The 19,383-nt window shown below is 38.8% G+C and overlaps 1 protein-coding gene across 1 annotated transcript in view; it reads left to right on the forward strand.

Annotated features, from left to right (window-relative positions):
• Window positions 1–19,383, forward strand: part of LOC107718142 (nucleoprotein TPR-like) — a 33,926-nt gene that overhangs the window by 5,038 nt on the left and 9,505 nt on the right. The window contains exons 14-43 of the mRNA XM_016525121.1: window positions 1,556–1,776; window positions 2,214–2,374; window positions 2,474–2,601; window positions 2,824–2,972; window positions 3,857–4,019; window positions 4,111–4,245; window positions 4,328–4,468; window positions 4,580–4,751; window positions 4,834–5,006; window positions 5,100–5,252; window positions 5,339–5,455; window positions 5,564–5,767; window positions 6,193–6,383; window positions 6,484–6,631; window positions 6,992–7,129; window positions 7,911–8,042; window positions 8,206–8,336; window positions 8,456–8,666; window positions 8,767–8,913; window positions 9,845–10,043; window positions 10,610–10,806; window positions 11,034–11,107; window positions 11,237–11,427; window positions 11,514–11,762; window positions 12,133–12,278; window positions 13,626–13,706; window positions 13,804–14,007; window positions 14,079–14,207; window positions 14,421–14,511; window positions 19,317–19,383. Coding sequence (XP_016380607.1) covers window positions 1,556–1,776; window positions 2,214–2,374; window positions 2,474–2,601; window positions 2,824–2,972; window positions 3,857–4,019; window positions 4,111–4,245; window positions 4,328–4,468; window positions 4,580–4,751; window positions 4,834–5,006; window positions 5,100–5,252; window positions 5,339–5,455; window positions 5,564–5,767; window positions 6,193–6,383; window positions 6,484–6,631; window positions 6,992–7,129; window positions 7,911–8,042; window positions 8,206–8,336; window positions 8,456–8,666; window positions 8,767–8,913; window positions 9,845–10,043; window positions 10,610–10,806; window positions 11,034–11,107; window positions 11,237–11,427; window positions 11,514–11,762; window positions 12,133–12,278; window positions 13,626–13,706; window positions 13,804–14,007; window positions 14,079–14,207; window positions 14,421–14,511; window positions 19,317–19,383 — 4,643 coding nt within the window. The remainder of the gene's footprint in view (window positions 1–1,555; window positions 1,777–2,213; window positions 2,375–2,473; window positions 2,602–2,823; window positions 2,973–3,856; window positions 4,020–4,110; window positions 4,246–4,327; window positions 4,469–4,579; window positions 4,752–4,833; window positions 5,007–5,099; window positions 5,253–5,338; window positions 5,456–5,563; window positions 5,768–6,192; window positions 6,384–6,483; window positions 6,632–6,991; window positions 7,130–7,910; window positions 8,043–8,205; window positions 8,337–8,455; window positions 8,667–8,766; window positions 8,914–9,844; window positions 10,044–10,609; window positions 10,807–11,033; window positions 11,108–11,236; window positions 11,428–11,513; window positions 11,763–12,132; window positions 12,279–13,625; window positions 13,707–13,803; window positions 14,008–14,078; window positions 14,208–14,420; window positions 14,512–19,316) is intronic.

Genomic DNA, 19,383 nt, shown 5'->3' on the forward strand with positions numbered 1-19,383 from the left:
GTAAATATGAACATGGATTGACACGAAAATGTAGTAACTACACCATAATTGCATATTATTAAAGTCTACTGTGTTTCACAGTCAACACATATGGCTTTTTGGCTAGGTTTAAAGGAAAAGAGCACTTTTAGATAAACAAGTCAATAATAGATGGCACTCGTGGAGGTAGGAAAACAAAGTAAGTTCTTTATGAACCGCAGGATTGCTTGTAATAAAGATTTCAATGCAAAAGGAAAGGCAGTAATAAAAAGATCTGGATCGGTATCGGCAGATACTGCTTTCTGTGTTCGGCGATCGGCCTCAAAAATCTCAGAGCACCCCTAGTTTATTGAACTGTTGTATAAAATCTATAAATTATTATTGTGAGTTACTTTTCAGTCACAATGTTGTCAATATTGTCTGTTTCCGCTCTATCTCTCAAATGAAAAGTGTGTCCAACAAAGCTGCAACACAAGATCACACAAGAAACATTGTGTCTTCGAGCAACACACAGTGGTGTTTCATATCTATACACGGATCAGGCATAACATAATGACCACCTTCCTTGTATTGTGTTGGTCCCCCTTTTGCTGCCAAAACCGCCCTGACCCGTCAAGGCATGTACTCCACTAGACCCCTGAAGGTGTGCTCTGGTATCTGGCACCAAGATGTTAGCAGCAGATCCTTTAAGTCCTGTAAGTTGTGAGGTGGGGCCTCCATGGATCGGACTTGTTTGTTCAGTACATCCCACAGATGCTCAATTGGATTGAGATCTGGGGAACTTGGAGGCCAAGTCAACACCTCAAACTCGTTGTTGTGCTCCTCAAACCATTCCTGAACCATTTTTGCTTTGTGGCAGGGCGCATTATCCTGCTGAAAGAGGCCACAGCCACCAGGAGTGCATTCTGATGTAAAAGAAAATATGATTCATCAGACCATGTCACCTTCTTCCTTTGCTCTGTGGTCCAGTTCTGATGCTCACGTGCCCACTGTTGGCACTTTCGGCGGTGGACAGGGGTCAGCATGGGCACCCTGACTGGTCTGCAGCTAAGCAGCCCCATACGCAACAAACTGCGATGCACTGTGCATTCTGACACCTTTCCATCAGAACCAGCATTAACTTCTTGAGCAGTTTGAGCTGCTGTAGCTCGTCTGTTGGATCAGACCACACGGGCCAGCCTTCGCTCCCCATGTGCATCAATGCATGACCCTTGACCCTGTCGCTGGTTCACCACTGTTCCTTCCTTGGACCACTTTCGATAGAAACTGACCACTGCAGACTGGGAACACCCCACAAGAGGTGCAGTTTTTGAGATGCTCTGACCCAGTCGTCTAGCCATCACAATTTGGCCCTTGTCAAACTCGCTTAAATCCTTAGGCTTGCCCATTTTTCCTGCTTCTAACACATCAACTTTGAGGACAAAATGTTCACTTGCTGCCTAATATATATATATAATATAATATTTATTTTTTTTGTCAGTATCACACACTCCTATTAACACCTAGTCTCGGCCTCAGACAGCACAGTAATTCTTATAACAATCTACATTCCACAATTTTGTTTGTCATGATTCAGGTACGTGTGCTGTTAGTGGAGGTGGAGGAAGCACGTGGTAACCAGGTGGTGCGTGAGGACGTGAGCTCGGCTGTGAGCAGCAGCTCTGAGGTCCAGGGCTCATGGCAGGTGGCTTTCCGCAGCGTCCAAGAGCTTCAGCAGCAAAACCAGAACATGCTGGCCCAGAGCAGAGATCTGGAGGAGCAGAGAGAGAGGGACCAGAACCAAGCTAAGACTGCCAGGTACTGACCATCTACCTTACATTAGTGTTCATCTTAGAAAAGATCTTCCAACACATACATTGCCCTGCTATTCTGCAGTAACACCATGAAAATCAGTAAACAACAAAAAACATATGTTCTCTCAGGCAAACAGAGTTGGAACAGAGTCTAGAGAAGGTTCAGAAGGAGCTGGAGCAGTGAGGTCCAGGGCTCATGCCAGGTGGCTTTCCGCAGCGTCCAAGAGCTTCAGCAGCAAAACCAGAACATGCTGGCCCAGATCAGAGATCTGGAGGAGCAGAGAGAGAGGGACCAGAACCAAGCTAAGACTGCCAGGTACTGACCATCTACCTTACATTAGTGTTCATCTTAGAAAAGATCTTCCAACACATACATTGCCCTGCTATTCTGCAGTAACACCATGAAAATCAGTAAACAACAAAAAACATATGTTCTCTCAGGCAAACAGAGTTGGAACAGAGTCTAGAGAAGGTTCAGAAGGAGCTGGAGCAGATCAAGGAGCAGCTAAACCACCAGAAGCAGCTGGCTGACTCTGCCACCCGGCAACGAGACATGTACCGTATCCTGTTGCAGACAGCTGGAGTCGAGCTTCCACCACAGGGTGAAATTTTACCCTTTAGACAAAACTGCCTCTGTTTTTTTGACCTTTTAACCCAAGTGTTTACTTAAGTGTAACTCGTTTGCCTGTGGTTGTGTTCAGGTTCAGACGCTGGATCTCAATCCACCACTGCCAGCAGGCCAGGACCCATGGCCACCAGATCTACACCCCTGAGGTCTGCAGCTGCAGAATCTGTCCAGGCAACTCAGGCTAAAGCAGCACTTAAACAGGTTAGACATATTGACTTGCTTCGGTTCTCTTCTCTCCTTCAAAAGGTTAGTTAAAAAATGAAATGTCATTTTAAACCAATCGTGTATGCTTTTGTTGAATGGAGGTTTGGAATGACATACAATTTTCATTATTGGGTGAAGTATTCCCTAAAAATGACTCAAACACAAATCTCATTTGGACATTCAGTATTAAGCATTAAACTGAACGTTTTCTCCTCATAGCTTAATGATGCCTTTACAACATATAAAAAGGAGAAGGCAGAAAACGACAAGCTTCTGAACGAACAGATTGAGAGGCTTCATGGTCAAGTGTCTGACCTGCTCTCACAAAAGGCTAAACTTTCCTCTCAGCTGGAGTTCGCCTTCAAACGGTGAGCACAACTTTCCTGAAATAACTCACTTTGCTGGCATTATGAGTTGAAGTTGGATTTTAATGTTTTTACCTCTCTAACCTGAGCAAAACAAGGTAATGCTATAGCTACATGTATACCATTTATTGCATGTGGTATTTTGGCTTTCATCTTTGTTTTCTTTTCATTTAATTATTTTTTTCTTTTGTCAACTTTTCATACACATAACATATGCACATTGGTTTTCCAAAATATTAAATAGGTGAATCAAAATGTTCTTGATATATAAGAAGTTGCTTACAATAAAAACAGACTGCACGTTTTAGAACACAAAACTAACTCCCCAGTCCATGAATGAATTATTCTTTTTCTACCCTTCTGAAATGCCTGAGTTTGAAATCCAGAGACTTGTGATGATTCTCTTCGACACGCCCCTTAACATGCATCATCATCGAATGTAATCAAGGAGGTGTGTTCTAAATAACTCGTGTTTGTCCCGTCGGGCTCAAACATATACGCTCTATCACAGCACGTCCCATCTTAAGCATCAAAACACACAGTGGGCAGTAGGTGTTTACTTCCATTTCTGTAAGACGCAGCGTCCCTTGAATTTGACTGTTTTTCACAGTGACAATGAGGATGGGAAATTATAATTTTTTACAGATATTGGACCTTTTTTGGTGCAAAAATTTTGCAGACATTATAAACTACATAGCTTTATAACTATATATTATGAACTATATAAAACCATAACACAAAAAACACTGAGTTTTTTTCGTAGTGGTGTATGTCAAAATACAAATCGAATTGACAAAATGAACATTTTTGAATAGTTATTTCATTTCAAATTCCAACTCACATTTATAAAGGATTAAATACTTAAAATCTGAATTGGTCCCTGGCAGGTATGACATGCTTCAGGACAATGTGAATGGCTTTAGACGAGAGATTGAAGCCCACCGTGAGAAGAATCAAAAGATGACTGCCACTCATCAGAGACATGAGCAAATCATTCACACAATGACTCAAGATCTAAGGGAAGCCAATGAGAAACTAGCCATGGCTGAGGTAAGAGAAAGGTCAATGCACTGAATAGACTGTCAGCAAACTATTCAGCTGGTATTCAGTTATATATATATATATATATACTTTCTGCCAGTTGCGTATTGAGAACATCCGTAAAGAAAGAGACATTCTGAAGCAAGTGGAGAACAGACTGGCCCAGGAGAAAGAGTCCGTCCTGACTGAGCAGCGGGGCCAGAACCTCCTGCTTACCAATCTCAAATCTATTCAGGTACAGTTTCTCCACATATCCCAACCAACTTTTTAAAATCACTCTTCTCTTTTCTCCTATTAACTTCCTCATTATGTCACAGCTTACCATGGAACGCTCTGAGACGGATGCCAAGCAGCGCTACAATAACCAGATTCAACGTCTAGAGAAAGAGATTGTCCAGCTTAAGAAGAAGCTGGAACAGGAGGTGGAACGGAGACACGCACTGGAACGCCACCAAGACGTAAGCTTGTAATATTCACTTCCATTTTAGTAGGGGTGATTTTCAATTGTCAACTACTTGGTGGAACTGTCTACACCTGAAAGACTAATTTCCTTCATTTCTATTGACTAGACTCAGCTGCTGGAGGCTAAGAAGCAGTTGGAGGTACAGACAGCACTACATCAGAAGACTAAAGAGCTGCTAAGAACTGCTGAACAGCAGGTCACCTCCATGAGACAGCAACTGAACAACAACGAGAACCAGAGCACAGCGCCTAAGCAGCCTGTCAGGACATTACCCAGAGGTAAACATAGAAGTTAGAAGATGAAATCACGAGTGTCATATATTTTCCAGTGCTGTGTAACTCAAGGTCATTTTATGTGCAGTTTCAGCTCCTGGTGTTCCTCAACAAGAGGTGGATGAGCTCCGTTCATGTCTACAGCAGGTCGAAGAACAGAACTCTGACCTGAAGGAGCGTTTGAAGAACGCCAACACCAACCTTGAGCAGTACAGATCCATGGTGCTCAGCTTAGAGGAGTCTGTAAACAAAGAGAAGCAGGTATTAATCTGCTTCAACCTGTCCAATTGTTTTTACTGCAAGTCCTAAGTGACACAGTATAAAACAAATTTCCCCCATTTATTTTATTTATAGTTGGCTGAGCAGGCACGGACCTCCACTGACAGCCAGCTGAAGACAGCGCGGGAGTTGAACCAGCAGCTGGAAGCCCGGCTGGTTGAAGCAGAAAAGGAAAAGCTAGAGCTCCAGGAGGAGAAGATGAAAGCTGTGGAGAGCGTTGAAGAACGGGTATGGAACACACACGGATGGCACGTCCATGTTTTTTGGAGTTTATCTGAATAGGAAAGTTCTAAAGATTGAAACCATTTGTTTAGGTGAAGGAACTGAAAAGGAGCATGACAGACATGCAGACGGAGCTGCAGGATGCCCTCCAGAGAGCTGTGGAAGCAGTGGCCCAGGAGCAGAGAGCCACTCAGGACAGCAAACAACAGGCAAGTGTGACACTCCTGGATCAAATCAGCTAATTGTTTTTTTTTTCACACAACTACCCATTGATTTTCTTGGATGTTTACTCACCTGTGTCTTATTTTGGGCCCCAGGCTAAACTGGCTGCAGAGGCTCAGAATAAATACGAGCGAGAGCTCATGCTGCATGCTGCAGATGTGGAAGCCCTACAGGCCGCCAAGAAACAGGGACAGCAGTCAGTACAGACCTTGAAGCAGCTTGAGGAGAAGGCTCAGAAAGCTGCATCTGAGCTGCGTCAGGACCGTGTGGACTGGGAACAAAAAGAAAAGAGACTGAAGGTAAAATCTTGTGGTTGGCAAAGATAGAATAATTTTGTAGAAAGGAACTGACTTATGCATAAAGATGTAAGAGAGCCTTAGGGATCATCATAAATGAAATACCTGTATGCATTTCTTTTTTCTGCTGAACACAAAAGATATTTTGAGTAATGTTTATAACCAAACAGTTTTGGTGCCCATCGATTTAAAAAAAAATTTTTTATGTAGTTCATACAGTGGAAGTAAATTGGAACCGAGGATGTTTAGTTCTCAACATTTTTCAAAATATCTTATTTTGTGTTCCACAGAACAAAAAGTCATGCAAGTTTGGAATGACTTCAGTAAATGATGACATGATTTTCAGTTTTGTGTGGACTATCTCTTTAGCATAATAGCCTCTGCAGAGCTATTGCTTGGTTGACGACTTCTATATTGTTTCTTTTCAGGAAGAACTTTCTAAAGAACAGAAGAGAGCTGAGGAGCTGCAGAAGCAGAACACCATGCTTCATGATCAGATGGAAAACCTGAGCAGCAAGATAATTGCCTCCACCCAGCAGCAGACCGCTAGAGAGAGCAGTCTGAACATCTCTCTGAACGAGGAGGGCAAATCTCATGAACAGATCCTGGACATTCTCAGGTAAAACCCTTCATCCCTCAAAGAATGACATGCTGTTAAAATGCCTTACAATACTAAACAAGATAGGGGTAATACTCATGTGGCCTTTCTTTCCCAACAGGTTTGTACGGCGGGAGAAGGAGATAGCTGAGACCCGGCTAGAAGTGGCGGAGGTGGAGACCCTGCGCTATAAACAGCGCATGGAGTACCTGGAGGGAGAGCTAAAGGAACTGCAGGATAGCCTGAATGTGGAGAGAGAAAAGCTACAGGTCCTAAAAAGTGTTTCAAACAGTTTTCCCAAACTTTCTCCACATATGCTATTGGTTGGACAAACTGAGAGCTCCACCAGAAACTTATGCCATTGGTTGAGCCAATTTTATTTTCCAACAGTCTTTATATTGATTTATTTGTTTTTTATTAATTTTCTTTTTTTTAATATTTATTTGTATTTTTATATATATATATATTTATTTATTTATTTGTTTGTTTGTTTGTTTGTTGCTGCAGCATGTTTAGGTTGGATAAGAGACAGCGTTTAACATCAGTGATGTTTAACACTTCACCTAACTTGATCTGATTTAAAAAAAAAAATTGCATGCCTTTCAGTCAGTTAACATCTCTATCTGCAGGTAACAACAAAGACCTTGGCACAGCAGGAAGACATAATGAAGCGGATGGAGAGTATGAGTGCTCTAACTGAGACCAACAAGATGCTGAAGAATGAGAAGAACAGACTGGAGCATGAACTACAACAGACTCAAGCAAAGGCAAGACTTTAAGAGCACATTGTGTGCATCACTCCTTAGGACCATTTCCTGTCTTATTCATTAGTTTAAGTGATCTTCAGAGGCCAAGAGTCAATCTCTCTTATAGGCACCTTCTTTACAATTAATTAGAAATAATGTCGTTATAAGAAACAAGGTAATTTTTATAGGTATTTAGAGACTTTGCAACATGCCTCAACCAGGTCACCGGGGCCCACTAGAGGGCATCAACAATCATCCAAGGGGACCACAGGTGACTTAAAAGTATTTAAATTAATAAATTATTATTAATATATAAAAATAATCTAAGTCTAATTTAAAAACACAAAGAATCAATATATAAACAGAAACATATTTCTTTCCCCCCCTCAATAACAATTGGCTTTATTGAAGAACATTCAGTACTTAATTATGGAATTACAAAATGATTAATATATAAATACTCCTAGTTTGTTTGAAAAGCATTGTTGTCATTACGGTAAAGAAATCCTGAAAATATTTATATATAATATAAGGGGTAGTCTTTCAAATATTGTGTTGGACAACAGGAGGGCTTTAAGTCAAAAAGGTTGAGTGTCTTATATCTGTTATAAAACAAGTCAATTATTCATGAAACATTACTCCCCTATAAGTAAGCTTTATTATAAAAGTCCATTTATGTGTGATTACAGATATATCTGTGAATATTTGTGTATAATATATTGTATGTTTGTTTAACTATCAGGGTTTTTATATAAGAATAACACCCAATATGTATGACATTGATTGTCATATGATATTGTAGATGCGTAAGCTGGAAGCAGACATCAAGCCCCTGCAGGACTCCAATGCTGAGCTGAGTGAGAAGAGTGGCATGCTACAGGCTGAGAAGAGACTCCTGGAGGAGGACGTCAAGCGCTTGAAGACTCGAACACAGGTCTCAGGATCTCACTGTTCATGCATGAATTTCTGTACCTTGAATGTAACATGTAGAATCTTATATTAAACAACACCAGTATGTTTGGTCGGTTTAATTCAGTCAAACTTGACTGGTAGTGTGGTTTTCAGTATCTAACTCTGTGATTTAATTGGTTGTGCAGCAACTGCTTAGTCAGCAGAAGGACAGTGATCAGGAGGAAAGTAAGAAGCTTCATTCTGAGAGGGAGGCCCATCTCAAACGCATCCAGCAGCTCACAGAGGAGACGGGGAAACTCAAGAATGAGGTGGCCAGGTCAGTGTGCTTGTTTGAATCATTTAACTTTTTAAAATGTGAGAATTTTTGTTGTTGTTAGTTTTGTGCCAGAGGTTTTAACACTGCAAGAACATCTTCATTCTCTGCCTACCAAACAGGAGCCAAGCTTCAATCACAACAGCTCAGAGCCAGGTGCAGACCCTGCAGGATAGCCTTGGGAAGGTCACCACTGAAAGGGACAATCTGAAGAAGGAGCTCGAGGCAAAGACCGTGGATATACAAGAGAAACTCAAAACCATCACGCAGGTCAAGAAGATCGGCCGTCGTTACAAAACCCAGTATGAAGAGCTCAAAGAACAGCATGATAAGGTACACCAGAATTTATGGTGGTTGTTCTTTTTTCATTTTTACTAATTTAAGCAATGAAAATGTCCTGAATTAATCTGAGTCTGTCACATCTCTCTGATAGATGGTGGCGGAGGCTGCTTCTAAGCCAGCATTGGAGCATGAAGACCATCAGGCCTCAGTGCAGGAGATTCAAAACCTGAAGAGCTCACTGAGTCAGACACAGAACAGAACCTCAGAACTGGAGACTCAGCTGGACAGCATACAGAAGGTGCTCATTTAAGGCTTATTGTGCTTCTCTGACATACAAGTCTACCCATAGGTGGGACAAACTATTATGTGAGAATCCTTTCTTGCATTGGTATCTAGAGGGGCTAAAAATGTGAAGCCCTCTATTGGATCAAGCAGGAATTGCCATATATTCATGCTGTAAAAGTACATGAACACAAGTGAGCATGTTAGTAGAATATTAGCCTTTTACTGTATGTGTTGACCTCATTAGGTCTGAAACACATTGTAAACCCATAAGATCAACCACGAACAAACCTCACTTGTTCTTGCGGAAGCTTAAATAGGCTTGTGGGACACACAAGAACAAACCTCATTGGTTTGAGCTTCTGTGTACCATATTTGATGTGGTCTATGTATGTAGATCATTGTTTATATATGAATAAAAGGTTAAATTAGATATTTCATTTTTGGGTGAACGAATCTTTTATGTCTGCGTTAGAATAAAACTTTCACCAAACAAATCAAAGAGTTAAAGCTTCCTCGAAATGATTGCTTTTACAGATCCACAGTTGTATAAACCTTCAGAGCACTGGGATGTCCGGTCTTGTGCTGTAAAAGTACACAGCTCACAATCACAAACATCGCCATTGTGGGCTTCTCTGGTTTGGCTCACGTTATATAACTGTAATAAAAGTATTTAATCCAGGAAGTGAGAGAGTAATGGAGTGTTATTTGTTCATTAACTTTTGAGACAGTGAGGTGTGAAGTTAGTTTGATGGAGTGAGACGAATGTTTTGGGTTTTAGTGGGCTTTTTGTGCAGGAGTTTAAAGAGGAGTTTTTTTTTTTTTACTGGGTCCTCTTTCATTGTTGCTTATGAAGTGTTTGTTGACTTCATAAAAGTGATGAAGTGAACAAACTCAATGAGACTGTCAGCAGTGTTCAAAACACGTGTTGATGTTTGTGTGTGCAGACGGTGCAAGAACGTGAAGCCGAGGTGAAGAGCCTGCAGGAGCAGCTGGCACAGGTGCAGCCGGAGCTCAGCCGTCTGAGAGCAGAGCTACAGGAGAAGAGTAACCTGGAGGAGCAGCTCCGACAGCAGATCGCTGATAAAGAGGAGAAGACCAAGAAAGCCTTCATGGGTGCCAAGCAGAAGATCAACCAGCTCAACAGTTAGTAAACCAGAACGTGTGACAAGTACACTTTAATCTTGCTGATATTCCTATGGTCCAAAGCAATTTAGTCCATCCAGATAATCATGACCATTATTTACAAGTTAAAGATTTAAATATTTGAAGTTTTTTTGTCATTTGAATTAACAGATCCATTTCTTCAGCAGTAAATGATGGTTTAGATTGAAATGCTTTTCGTGGGGAAAAATGGGGAAAATATTTTTAAATCACCAGTTTTTTTTTTTTTATCTAAATGGGAGTGGTTTATATTCCATATTTGTTAGCTAGTGTACTTCTAAAAATGGACATGTTTTGAAAATGTATTCTTTGTAATATTTACAGTATTTCTTTTGTTGGGCTGAAAGATTTGACTCCTCTTGTACGCAGGGGCATGTGCAAATTTTTGTCCAATAAAATGCTCTTTAGGATGCAGATGTCCTTCCACTTAATGCCACATACCGCTCCCTAGCAAGTAGCAAATCATGTTTTTGAGGCTGTTGGCCTTTAGTTACATCCTACATCCAATTGTCCTACATCCTTACATCCCTACAACCAATGTGTTTTAGGTGCGAAGGAGCAGCTGGCGAAAGATAATGAGGAGCTAAAGCAGCAAAGAGAGGAGCTGGAGGTGAGGATGAGTGCGCTCAAGTCCCAGTATGAAGGCCGGTTGAGCCGACAGGAGAGAGAGCTGAGGGAACTCCGTGAGCAACAGGAGAGACACGGAGATCAGAAAGATGAAGCTCAGGAGCCTGGCCAGAGCAAGGTACAGCACCACAAATGCACCATGTTCTCTGACCAATGTATGTAAAAAATACTCTGTGTTAAGTATGTAGAAGCATATGTATGAATACTATGTGACTTTTTTGCATTGATGGGTTTTTACTATTAAGTTTTATGTATCTTGCAAGAGACATCCTGGGCTTTATTTACTAAATGAAAGTATTTAAGTATTTGTCCTCAGTAATGATCAAAGTACTTGAACTTTTCCAGGTTCAAGAGGCACAGAGGTCATCAGATGCTCGCCAGATCACTCTCAAACCCACACCTGCTGCTGACAGAGGAAGGTAATGGTTCATATACATCTAATTTTGCAACGCGGAAGTAATCTGTTTTCCATGAATGTGTGAGACTTCTGCATCTTTTTTTTGCTAGCGGTGTTAAATATTGTCTCTCCCTTTTCCATCTGTTAACAGTGCCAATACATCCGAGCCGCCCACTGCTAACATCAAGCCCACACCAGTTGCTGCTGCCCCCAGCAAGCCTTCACCAATTGCAGGGAGCAAGTCCACCCCTAGGGCAAGCATCCGCCCAATGATAACACCCGGTCCTGTGACCACGCCCACAGCCACAGTCATGCCCACAACACAGGTGGAAACGCAGGAAGGTATGAGTGGAGTTCAGGCTTTGACAGCTGATAGGATATCTTTATTAGTGCATAAGTTGTAAATTGTCATTGGTTTGTTCCAACAGCTCTCCAGTCCACAGAGAGTCCAATGGAACATGTGACTGTCTTCGGCAGCACCAGCGGCTCAGTGCGTTCCACCAGCCCTAACATACAGACCACACAGCCAATCCTCAGCCTGCAGCAGAGCCAAGCCACTGCCTTCGTCCAGCCCACTCAGCAGCACACCAGTCCGGAGCCAGCAACGACCATTATGGAGGCAGTACATAGCTCACAGATGGAGAGGCCGTCCACTTCCACTACTGTCTTTGGTACAGGTACAAAGAACAATGAAGAGGTTGCAAACATTTGAAGCCATGGGATCAAAATGTACACCTATTTATGTTCATACATGTTCTTAGTCTTACTTTACTTGATTTATTTTATTCCATACGAAAAAATATTGAAACAAGTTGCTCTTTAGCCTAGGTTAGAAATAATGTTAACTAGCCAAATAGATAATAAAAGACCCACTTATATTTTGGGAGAAAAATGGTAAGTGTGAGATTATAAAATATTAATTATTTTATAAATTATACAGTTATAATAAATATGAACTGTTACACTTTCCTAACATTTTCACTGACCCCCCTCAGCATCCCCTTTATTAATATGAGGTTTGTGACTAACATGTTGTTCTTCTGTCAGTGTCAGCAACTGCAGGCTCATCTGTGCCCAAGCGAGTGCGAGAGGAAGAGCAGGAGAGCTCCACTGAGGTGACTGACACCACACAGGACGACTCCACCCACCCACCCATCACTAAGAAGCTCCGTATCATAAGAATAGGCCTGGAGGTGAGCAGTGTATGTACATGTGCAACTGTCATCTTGTGAGAGTGGCTTGTGTTATATGTTGAGAAATTTGTCTGATTTAAACTGGCAACTTATTTTGTGAAAGAGATTATAAAAATCCTCCTATCGCATTTGGGTCAGTTTTGAACGTGAAGAGCTACATAAATTCGAAAGTCCATTGTTTATTTTTAGTTTAATTTTAGTATGGAAACAAAACTTTGGGAATAAGTTAAGACTATCAAAATACACATTTGTTTCAGATTTGTAAAAAATCTCTAAAGAAAAAAATTTTACATTCTAATGCTTAGTGCTATTGGCTAATTTTCACCCAGGGGTCAACTGAGACTTTGCATGTTATACTATGCAGACTTTTTTTCCACTGAGTTAGATTTGTCTCAGACACTTATATGAAATATATTTATATTAACGAATATATCATTTTATCTTACACACATACACTTTTATGACTGAATTGTTTGTAAACATGAATATGCATGCAAAAAGACATTATAAACAGCCAAAAGATTTAACTGACATGGCAAATAAACTATATCAAATGAACTACAGGGTTGCAGAGTAAAAGATCAAAAACCAAATAGTCTAAATCTGAAAATGTAAAGAGGGTTTGGAAAAAGTTCACATTTCACTTGTCATTGATCAACCGATTTATAAACCATTGCAGTATGAAAAATATATAATTTTTTCATCATAAGTGAAAGTTTATGCAGCTAAAATGAATATATTTTGTTTGAAAACATTCCATATTTATTTTGTTAGAAAATGAATATGTAGGTTTTACAAAGGAAATATATGCTGCTAATTCTCTTAATCTCAGACTGTTCTTAACTTCATATAAAAAAAAAAAACAAAATAGTCTAAATCTGAAAATGTAAAGAGGGTTTGGAAAAAGTTCACATTTCACTTGTCATTGATCAACCTATTTATAAACCATTGCAGTATGAAAAATATATAATTTTTTCATCATAAGTGAAAGTTTATGCAGCTAAAATGAATATATTTTGTTTGAAAACATTCCATATTTATTTTGTTAGAAAATGAATATGTAGGTTTTACAAAGGAAATATATGCTGCTAATTCTCTTAATCTCAGACTGTTCTTAACTTCATATAAAAAAAAAAAAATCTTTTTTTTCAGTATAGTGATTTTGCTGTAGTTCATCTTTCTATTTAATTACCCAGTCTTTACCAAACTCTCAATGCGTGTAAAATATTATTTCTTTGTTGTAGATGCTGCACTTTTGGTGCCGGAAACACTCGCTGTGGTTATAACCTTGGCAATTAAAAATAGACTTTTTTGATTATACATCATCCCACAATGCTCTTTTTGCAGGATGCTTCAGGCACTGAGGAGAGTAATGATGCTATGGGTGAAGCTCCAGGAGAAAGCCAGCAGCCTCCTGATGCCAGTGAGGTACCAGCAGTTTATCCCTTAGTAACAGTATAACCACAACCACTCATCCCAACAATGAACAGCCAGCGCACTGACTGTGTCTGTTCATCTCTCACAGGAAGCATATCCCGTGTTAGGTGAGGGAGACGAAGAATCTTTGTCTCAGTCTGTCCTGATGGATCAGGTGAGTGAGTCCCAACCCTCCGAGACTCAGATCAGCGGACAGGACTCATCTGAGGAGTATAGGCATGACGTCATCATCATAGATACAGATAGCGGCACTGAGGAGGAGGAAGAGGAGGAGCAGGGGGAGCCTGGACAGGTCAGTGTGTTTCTCAGAGAAGCAGAAACTGTGTAATTAGCAGCTTGAATTAACCTCCCTTCTTTCTGCAGTATGAAGATGATGCAGAAGATGAAGATGATGAAGATGGTGATGGAGGGATGGCAGAAGCAGCAGAGGAGAGTAATGAAGGCAGTGGGAGTGCAGATGCCAATGAGGCCTATGAGGGGGATGAGGCAGAGGTGACCCCTACTTTTCTTTGTTGTAATGGAAGCCAGTTGGCTACTAGAAAACATGTTGTTCCATTGTGCCACTCTGTCTCTGCAAACAGCCAGTGGATCGCATCTCAAGTTTTGAGGGTTTTTTTTAATATATTTTTTTTATAGTAAGTTTCTGTGAAATGATTGTGACTACTTTTGGCTGGTTGTTTTGATGTGATTTTGTTGTGTTGCCAGGGTGATGGGGCAGCTGATCCAGGCATTGACAATGAAGAGAGTCAAGAGGCATCTGATTCAATCCAGAAGCAAGCGGACTCTCAGAGCAGTGGTACAAAAACAAACACAATACATTCATTTAGGGCTGCAACTAATTATTATTTTGATAATCGATTAGTTGGCCTATTATTATTATTATTATTATTATTATTATTATTTTTCAATTAATCAGATAAAAAGCCTCTTTTTTTTTCTTCTTTTTTTTTTTTAATTGACAAAACACTATTCTACATCCTGCCCAATGCTGTCCTTCAAACAAGTGTGCCAACTGAATGCTTTGAAAACGTACTGTATGGTGAATATATCTCTATGCTATACATTGTGTAAAAGAGTTATAAAGCATTGTTGTGTTGCCAGGGTGATGGGGCAGCTGATCCAGGCATTGACAATGAAGAGAGTCAAGAGGCATCTGATTCAATCCAGAAGCAAGCGGACTCTCAGAGCAGTGGTACAAAAACAAACACAATACATTCATTTAGGGCTGCAACTAATTATTATTTTGATAATCGATTAGTTGGCCTATTATTATTATTATTATTATTTTTCAATTAATCAGATAAAAAGCCTCTTTTTTTTTTTTCTTCTTTTTTTTTAATTGACAAAACACTATTCTACATCCTGCCCAATGCTGTCCTTCAAACAAGTGTGCCAACTGAATGCTTTGAAAACGTACTGTATGGTGAATATATCTCTATGCTATACATTGTGTAAAAGAGTTATAAAGCACAGTTTAAACAGACAAATGGACAAAGGACAGTGGAAATAATAATGATGAAGATAGTAAAGAAAAAATCAATGTAACTCAGTGTTAACAGATGAGAGGAATGTTCTGCAGGAACACACATTTACTCTGAACACAGTAACCTGTTACTGTCATTTCTTTATTCTGTAAATGTAAGAAACCTCTTACATTTATATTCAGTCACACTCTGTTATCCCTTTACAGTTATTATCATAAAATACTTGAATTACATGTTGACTTTTAAACCTAAATTTAACGTCAAATAAGTCAAATAACAGCAAAATTAATATTATTGCGCTTAATATTAATTTTCTCCCTCTTTACTGCGTTCAGTCTGTTCAGTCTGTCTGCGTGCCGTGTGCGCCGGCGCTCGTTCAGTGAAGTCTGAAGTTTAATGCAGACTGTCAGGATGAGCCTTCATGCAAAATAAAAAAGGTTCAGGCACATTTTGTAGTGCTGATTAATGCTCTCTCTGCTGAAATCAATGCTGGAATCTCTCTGTCTGTGATTGATTCCACATCAAACCAACTGACACTTAGGGCTTTAATAAGAAACCAAAAAAATACTTTTAGAGAAAAAAAAAAGGGAAAAAGAAAATGTATGATTTTGATGTATTGCAGTTATGGAAAATATCAGGTGTTTCACCATCAAGTTTTTGCCTTTAACATTAGTAGGAACATTTTTAAATCAATCAAAGTTGCACTTCACGTTGTGCACTCAACAATAAATATTGTATTTTTAAATCCTGGTTCTTGCTCTTGTACATCCATCCACCAAACCATACATCCATTCTTCAAACCGTTCATCCTGTGTAACGATGCAGAGTGCTCTTGTATGGCTTTTGTTTATTCTACATAGTGAAAATAAATGCATTTTAATGTTTTTGTCATGTAGGTAATATGAGTTTGAGTTTGAGCTTGGCTCTCAATATCCTATTCCCCCTTTTTTTTCCTTCCATAATTCCATGTTCTGTATCCATTGCATGTAAATAAAAAAGTACAAATTATAGCAAAATGCTATAAAAAAAAGCCTTCAGAAATAATTTTAATATGCTGATTTGTTGCTCAGTTATTATTGGTGCTCAATTATTAATAATGGTTCTTAGTATTAACAATATCATTTTTTCAGGATTCTTTGAATAGAAAGTTCAATGAACAGCATGTATTTGAAATATAAATCTTTTATAACATTATTAATGTCTTTACTATCACTTTTCATCAATTTAATGCATCCTTGCTGAGTACTTTTTTTTTAACTTACACCAACCTTTTGAATGGTAGTCTATTACGGTTTACAGAAAAATATTAAGCAGCAATAAGTATAGTTTTCAGTATTGATAATAATAACAAATGTTTCTTGAGCACAAAATCAGCATATTAGAATGATTTCTGAAGCATCATGTGACACTGAAGATTGGAGTAATGGCTGCTGAAAATTCATCTTAGTCATCACAGGAATATAATTATAAAACATATTAAAATAGAAATCAGATATTTTAAATTGTAACAATATTTCACAACATTACTATTTTATTGTATTGATCAAATAAATGCAGCCTTGGTGAGCATAAGAAACTTCTTTCAAAAATATTGTATTATACAAGAGCTGACCTGTGTTCACTGTATATTTAATGGCTGAATGAGATTGTGATCTCATGGGAGCAAAAGTAAACTCCTGCCCTGGGGCTGATTCGTTTAGGCAGGGTCAGTGGTCAGACACTGAATCCTTCTTTGAGGTGTGTGTTACGGTGCCCTTTCACAGGTCATGATTCAGCCCGTCCCAAGAGGGCGATCACTCCCATACTGCCAGCCAGCAAACTGTAGTTTTCGCAGAGGTCAGGCAAAAGGGACATTTACTATATGATAAAACCGCAATCGATACTTGTTCATGTCGTGCAGTTTCCCAGCCCGTGTTAACCTCGATAACATTTGATCAGTGGGCACTGTGGATGTAGGAAAAGCTTGGTACGGATCTTACGGACTGCACAATTACCAGCACCCATCAGATGCCACTGCAGAGTGTCTGAGGTGGAAAGCAACGAAGTCCAACAAGAGAGTAAATATCAATAAAAGGGCATCAGAAAGATAAGACCGATCGCAACCAATAATTGTAATTCAGCTTTGAAAGACTAGCAGCTTAAAAAAATGCTTTTGTTATCTGAGCCCATTAGATAAAAGCACTGTGGGAGCATTTATGGACAATTTCAACATTTAAAACGTAACTGTTGGTGTTGTACAATCCTTCGCTAAAACAATGAAATAGGAATGTTCGCCTAAAGTGCCTTCAGATTTTGAGCTATGTGGATGAATGAATGAATGAATAGTATTTTTGATCAAGTTGCACAATTGTTGTACTTAAAAAGTGAGTAATATTTCCTTTGGATCATTTGCTTTGAATTGAAAATTCACCCATGTTATTCCAAACGTCCCCCCAACTTCATGTCCTGTCGTGATCACTGACTGTCAAGTTTAGTTGTTTTATATTTATTTTTTTTATTTTTTTTACTGGATCAAAATTACAGTAAAAACTGTGAAACATTATGATCTGTTTCCCATTAAATATTACAAAAATGAAAAATTATTGCAATTTAAAATAAAGTTGTTGTTTTTTTTGTTTTGTTTTTTATAGAAGGACCTAATTTTGATAATTGATTAGTTGGGCGATTATTTTTTCAATTAATCGGATAAAAAGCCTCTTTTTTTAATTGACAAAACACGCTATTCCACATCCTGCCCAATGCTGTCCTTCAAACAAATGTGCCAACTGAATGGTATGAAAACATACTGTATGGTGAATATATCTCTATGCTATACATTGTGTAAAAGAGTTATAAAGCACAGTTTAAACAGACAAATGGACAAAGGACAGTGGAAATAATAATGATGAAGATAGTAAAGAAAAACTCAATGTAACTCAGTGTTAACAGATGAGAGGAATGTTCTGCAGGAACACACATTTACTCTGAACACAGTAACCTGTTACTGTCATTTCTTTATTCTGTAAATGTAAGAAACCTCTTACATTTATATTCAGTCACACTCTGTTATCCCTTTACAGTTATTATCATAAAATACTTGAATTACATGTTGACTTTTAAACCTAAATTTAACGTCAAATAACAGATATATCAGCAAAATTAATATTATTGCGCTTAATATTAATTTTCTCCCTCTTTACTGCGTTCAGTCTGTCTAGACTAAAATCTAGAAGTTTAAAATAAAGCATTCTCATGTTTCGGGCAGCTTGGATCACACATCTTTCCCGCAGCAGCTTCGCTATTTTTAGATGCATTTCGTTCATAGAAATGCGTTATTCACTGCTGTAATTTGTTGTGACTGGGAGAAGTTTTCCGTGCGCGGTGGGCAGAAGCGACTAATCGGTAATGACATTTGTTGTTTATTTTTTTCATTATCGATTTTATCGATTAGTTGTTGCAGCCCTAAATTCATTTCTCGTGCTAATGCTGCAATACACTGCCATTTGAAAGTCTGTAGGGATTCATCCCTGAAGGGATACATCATTATATGACTTTTTTTTATTTTTTTTTTAATGTTTTTGAAAGAAGTCTCTTATGCTCTTTATTGGCTCAAAAATACAGTTAAAAAGTATTTTTATTTTAATATATTACTACAGTCTTCAGTGTCATATGAAGAAATCATTCTAATACGCTGATTTGCTGCTCAAGAAACATTACTTATCAATATTGAAAACAGTTGTGCTGCTTAATATTTTTGTGGAAACTGTTATAGTGTGATTCTTTGATGAATAAATGGTTCAGATTTTTAAAAAAAAAAAAAGTGAAATTGAAATCTTCATTATCAGCAGCATTTATACGTGTCTTTACTGTCACTTTTTATCAGTTTAATGTGTCCGTACTGAATAAAACTATTAATTCTTTAAAACATTTTTTAAAAAATCTTATTGACCCCAAATGTTTGAATGTTAATGTATTCTTTAACACAGTTTCCCTGTTCAGTCCACCCAGACCATCATGGAAAAAGGGTTATACAAAGAAGTCTAGACTATGAAAGAGTGCAATATGGCGCCTTTAGGAATAAGTGACAAATCTATGAATATTGAATCTGAGTAACTTCTATGTGTGTTCACCGGTGAAGCTAGTATTAGCACCCTGGAGTCGTTTCCTGCTGAGCCTGTGAGAGAGCAACAGCCTGTTCCCAGCAC

This window comes from Sinocyclocheilus rhinocerous, unplaced genomic scaffold (assembly GCF_001515625.1).
Source record: "Sinocyclocheilus rhinocerous isolate Xijiao unplaced genomic scaffold, SAMN03320098_v1.1 scaffold480, whole genome shotgun sequence".
In the NCBI taxonomy this organism is placed as follows: domain Eukaryota; kingdom Metazoa; phylum Chordata; class Actinopteri; order Cypriniformes; family Cyprinidae; genus Sinocyclocheilus; species Sinocyclocheilus rhinocerous.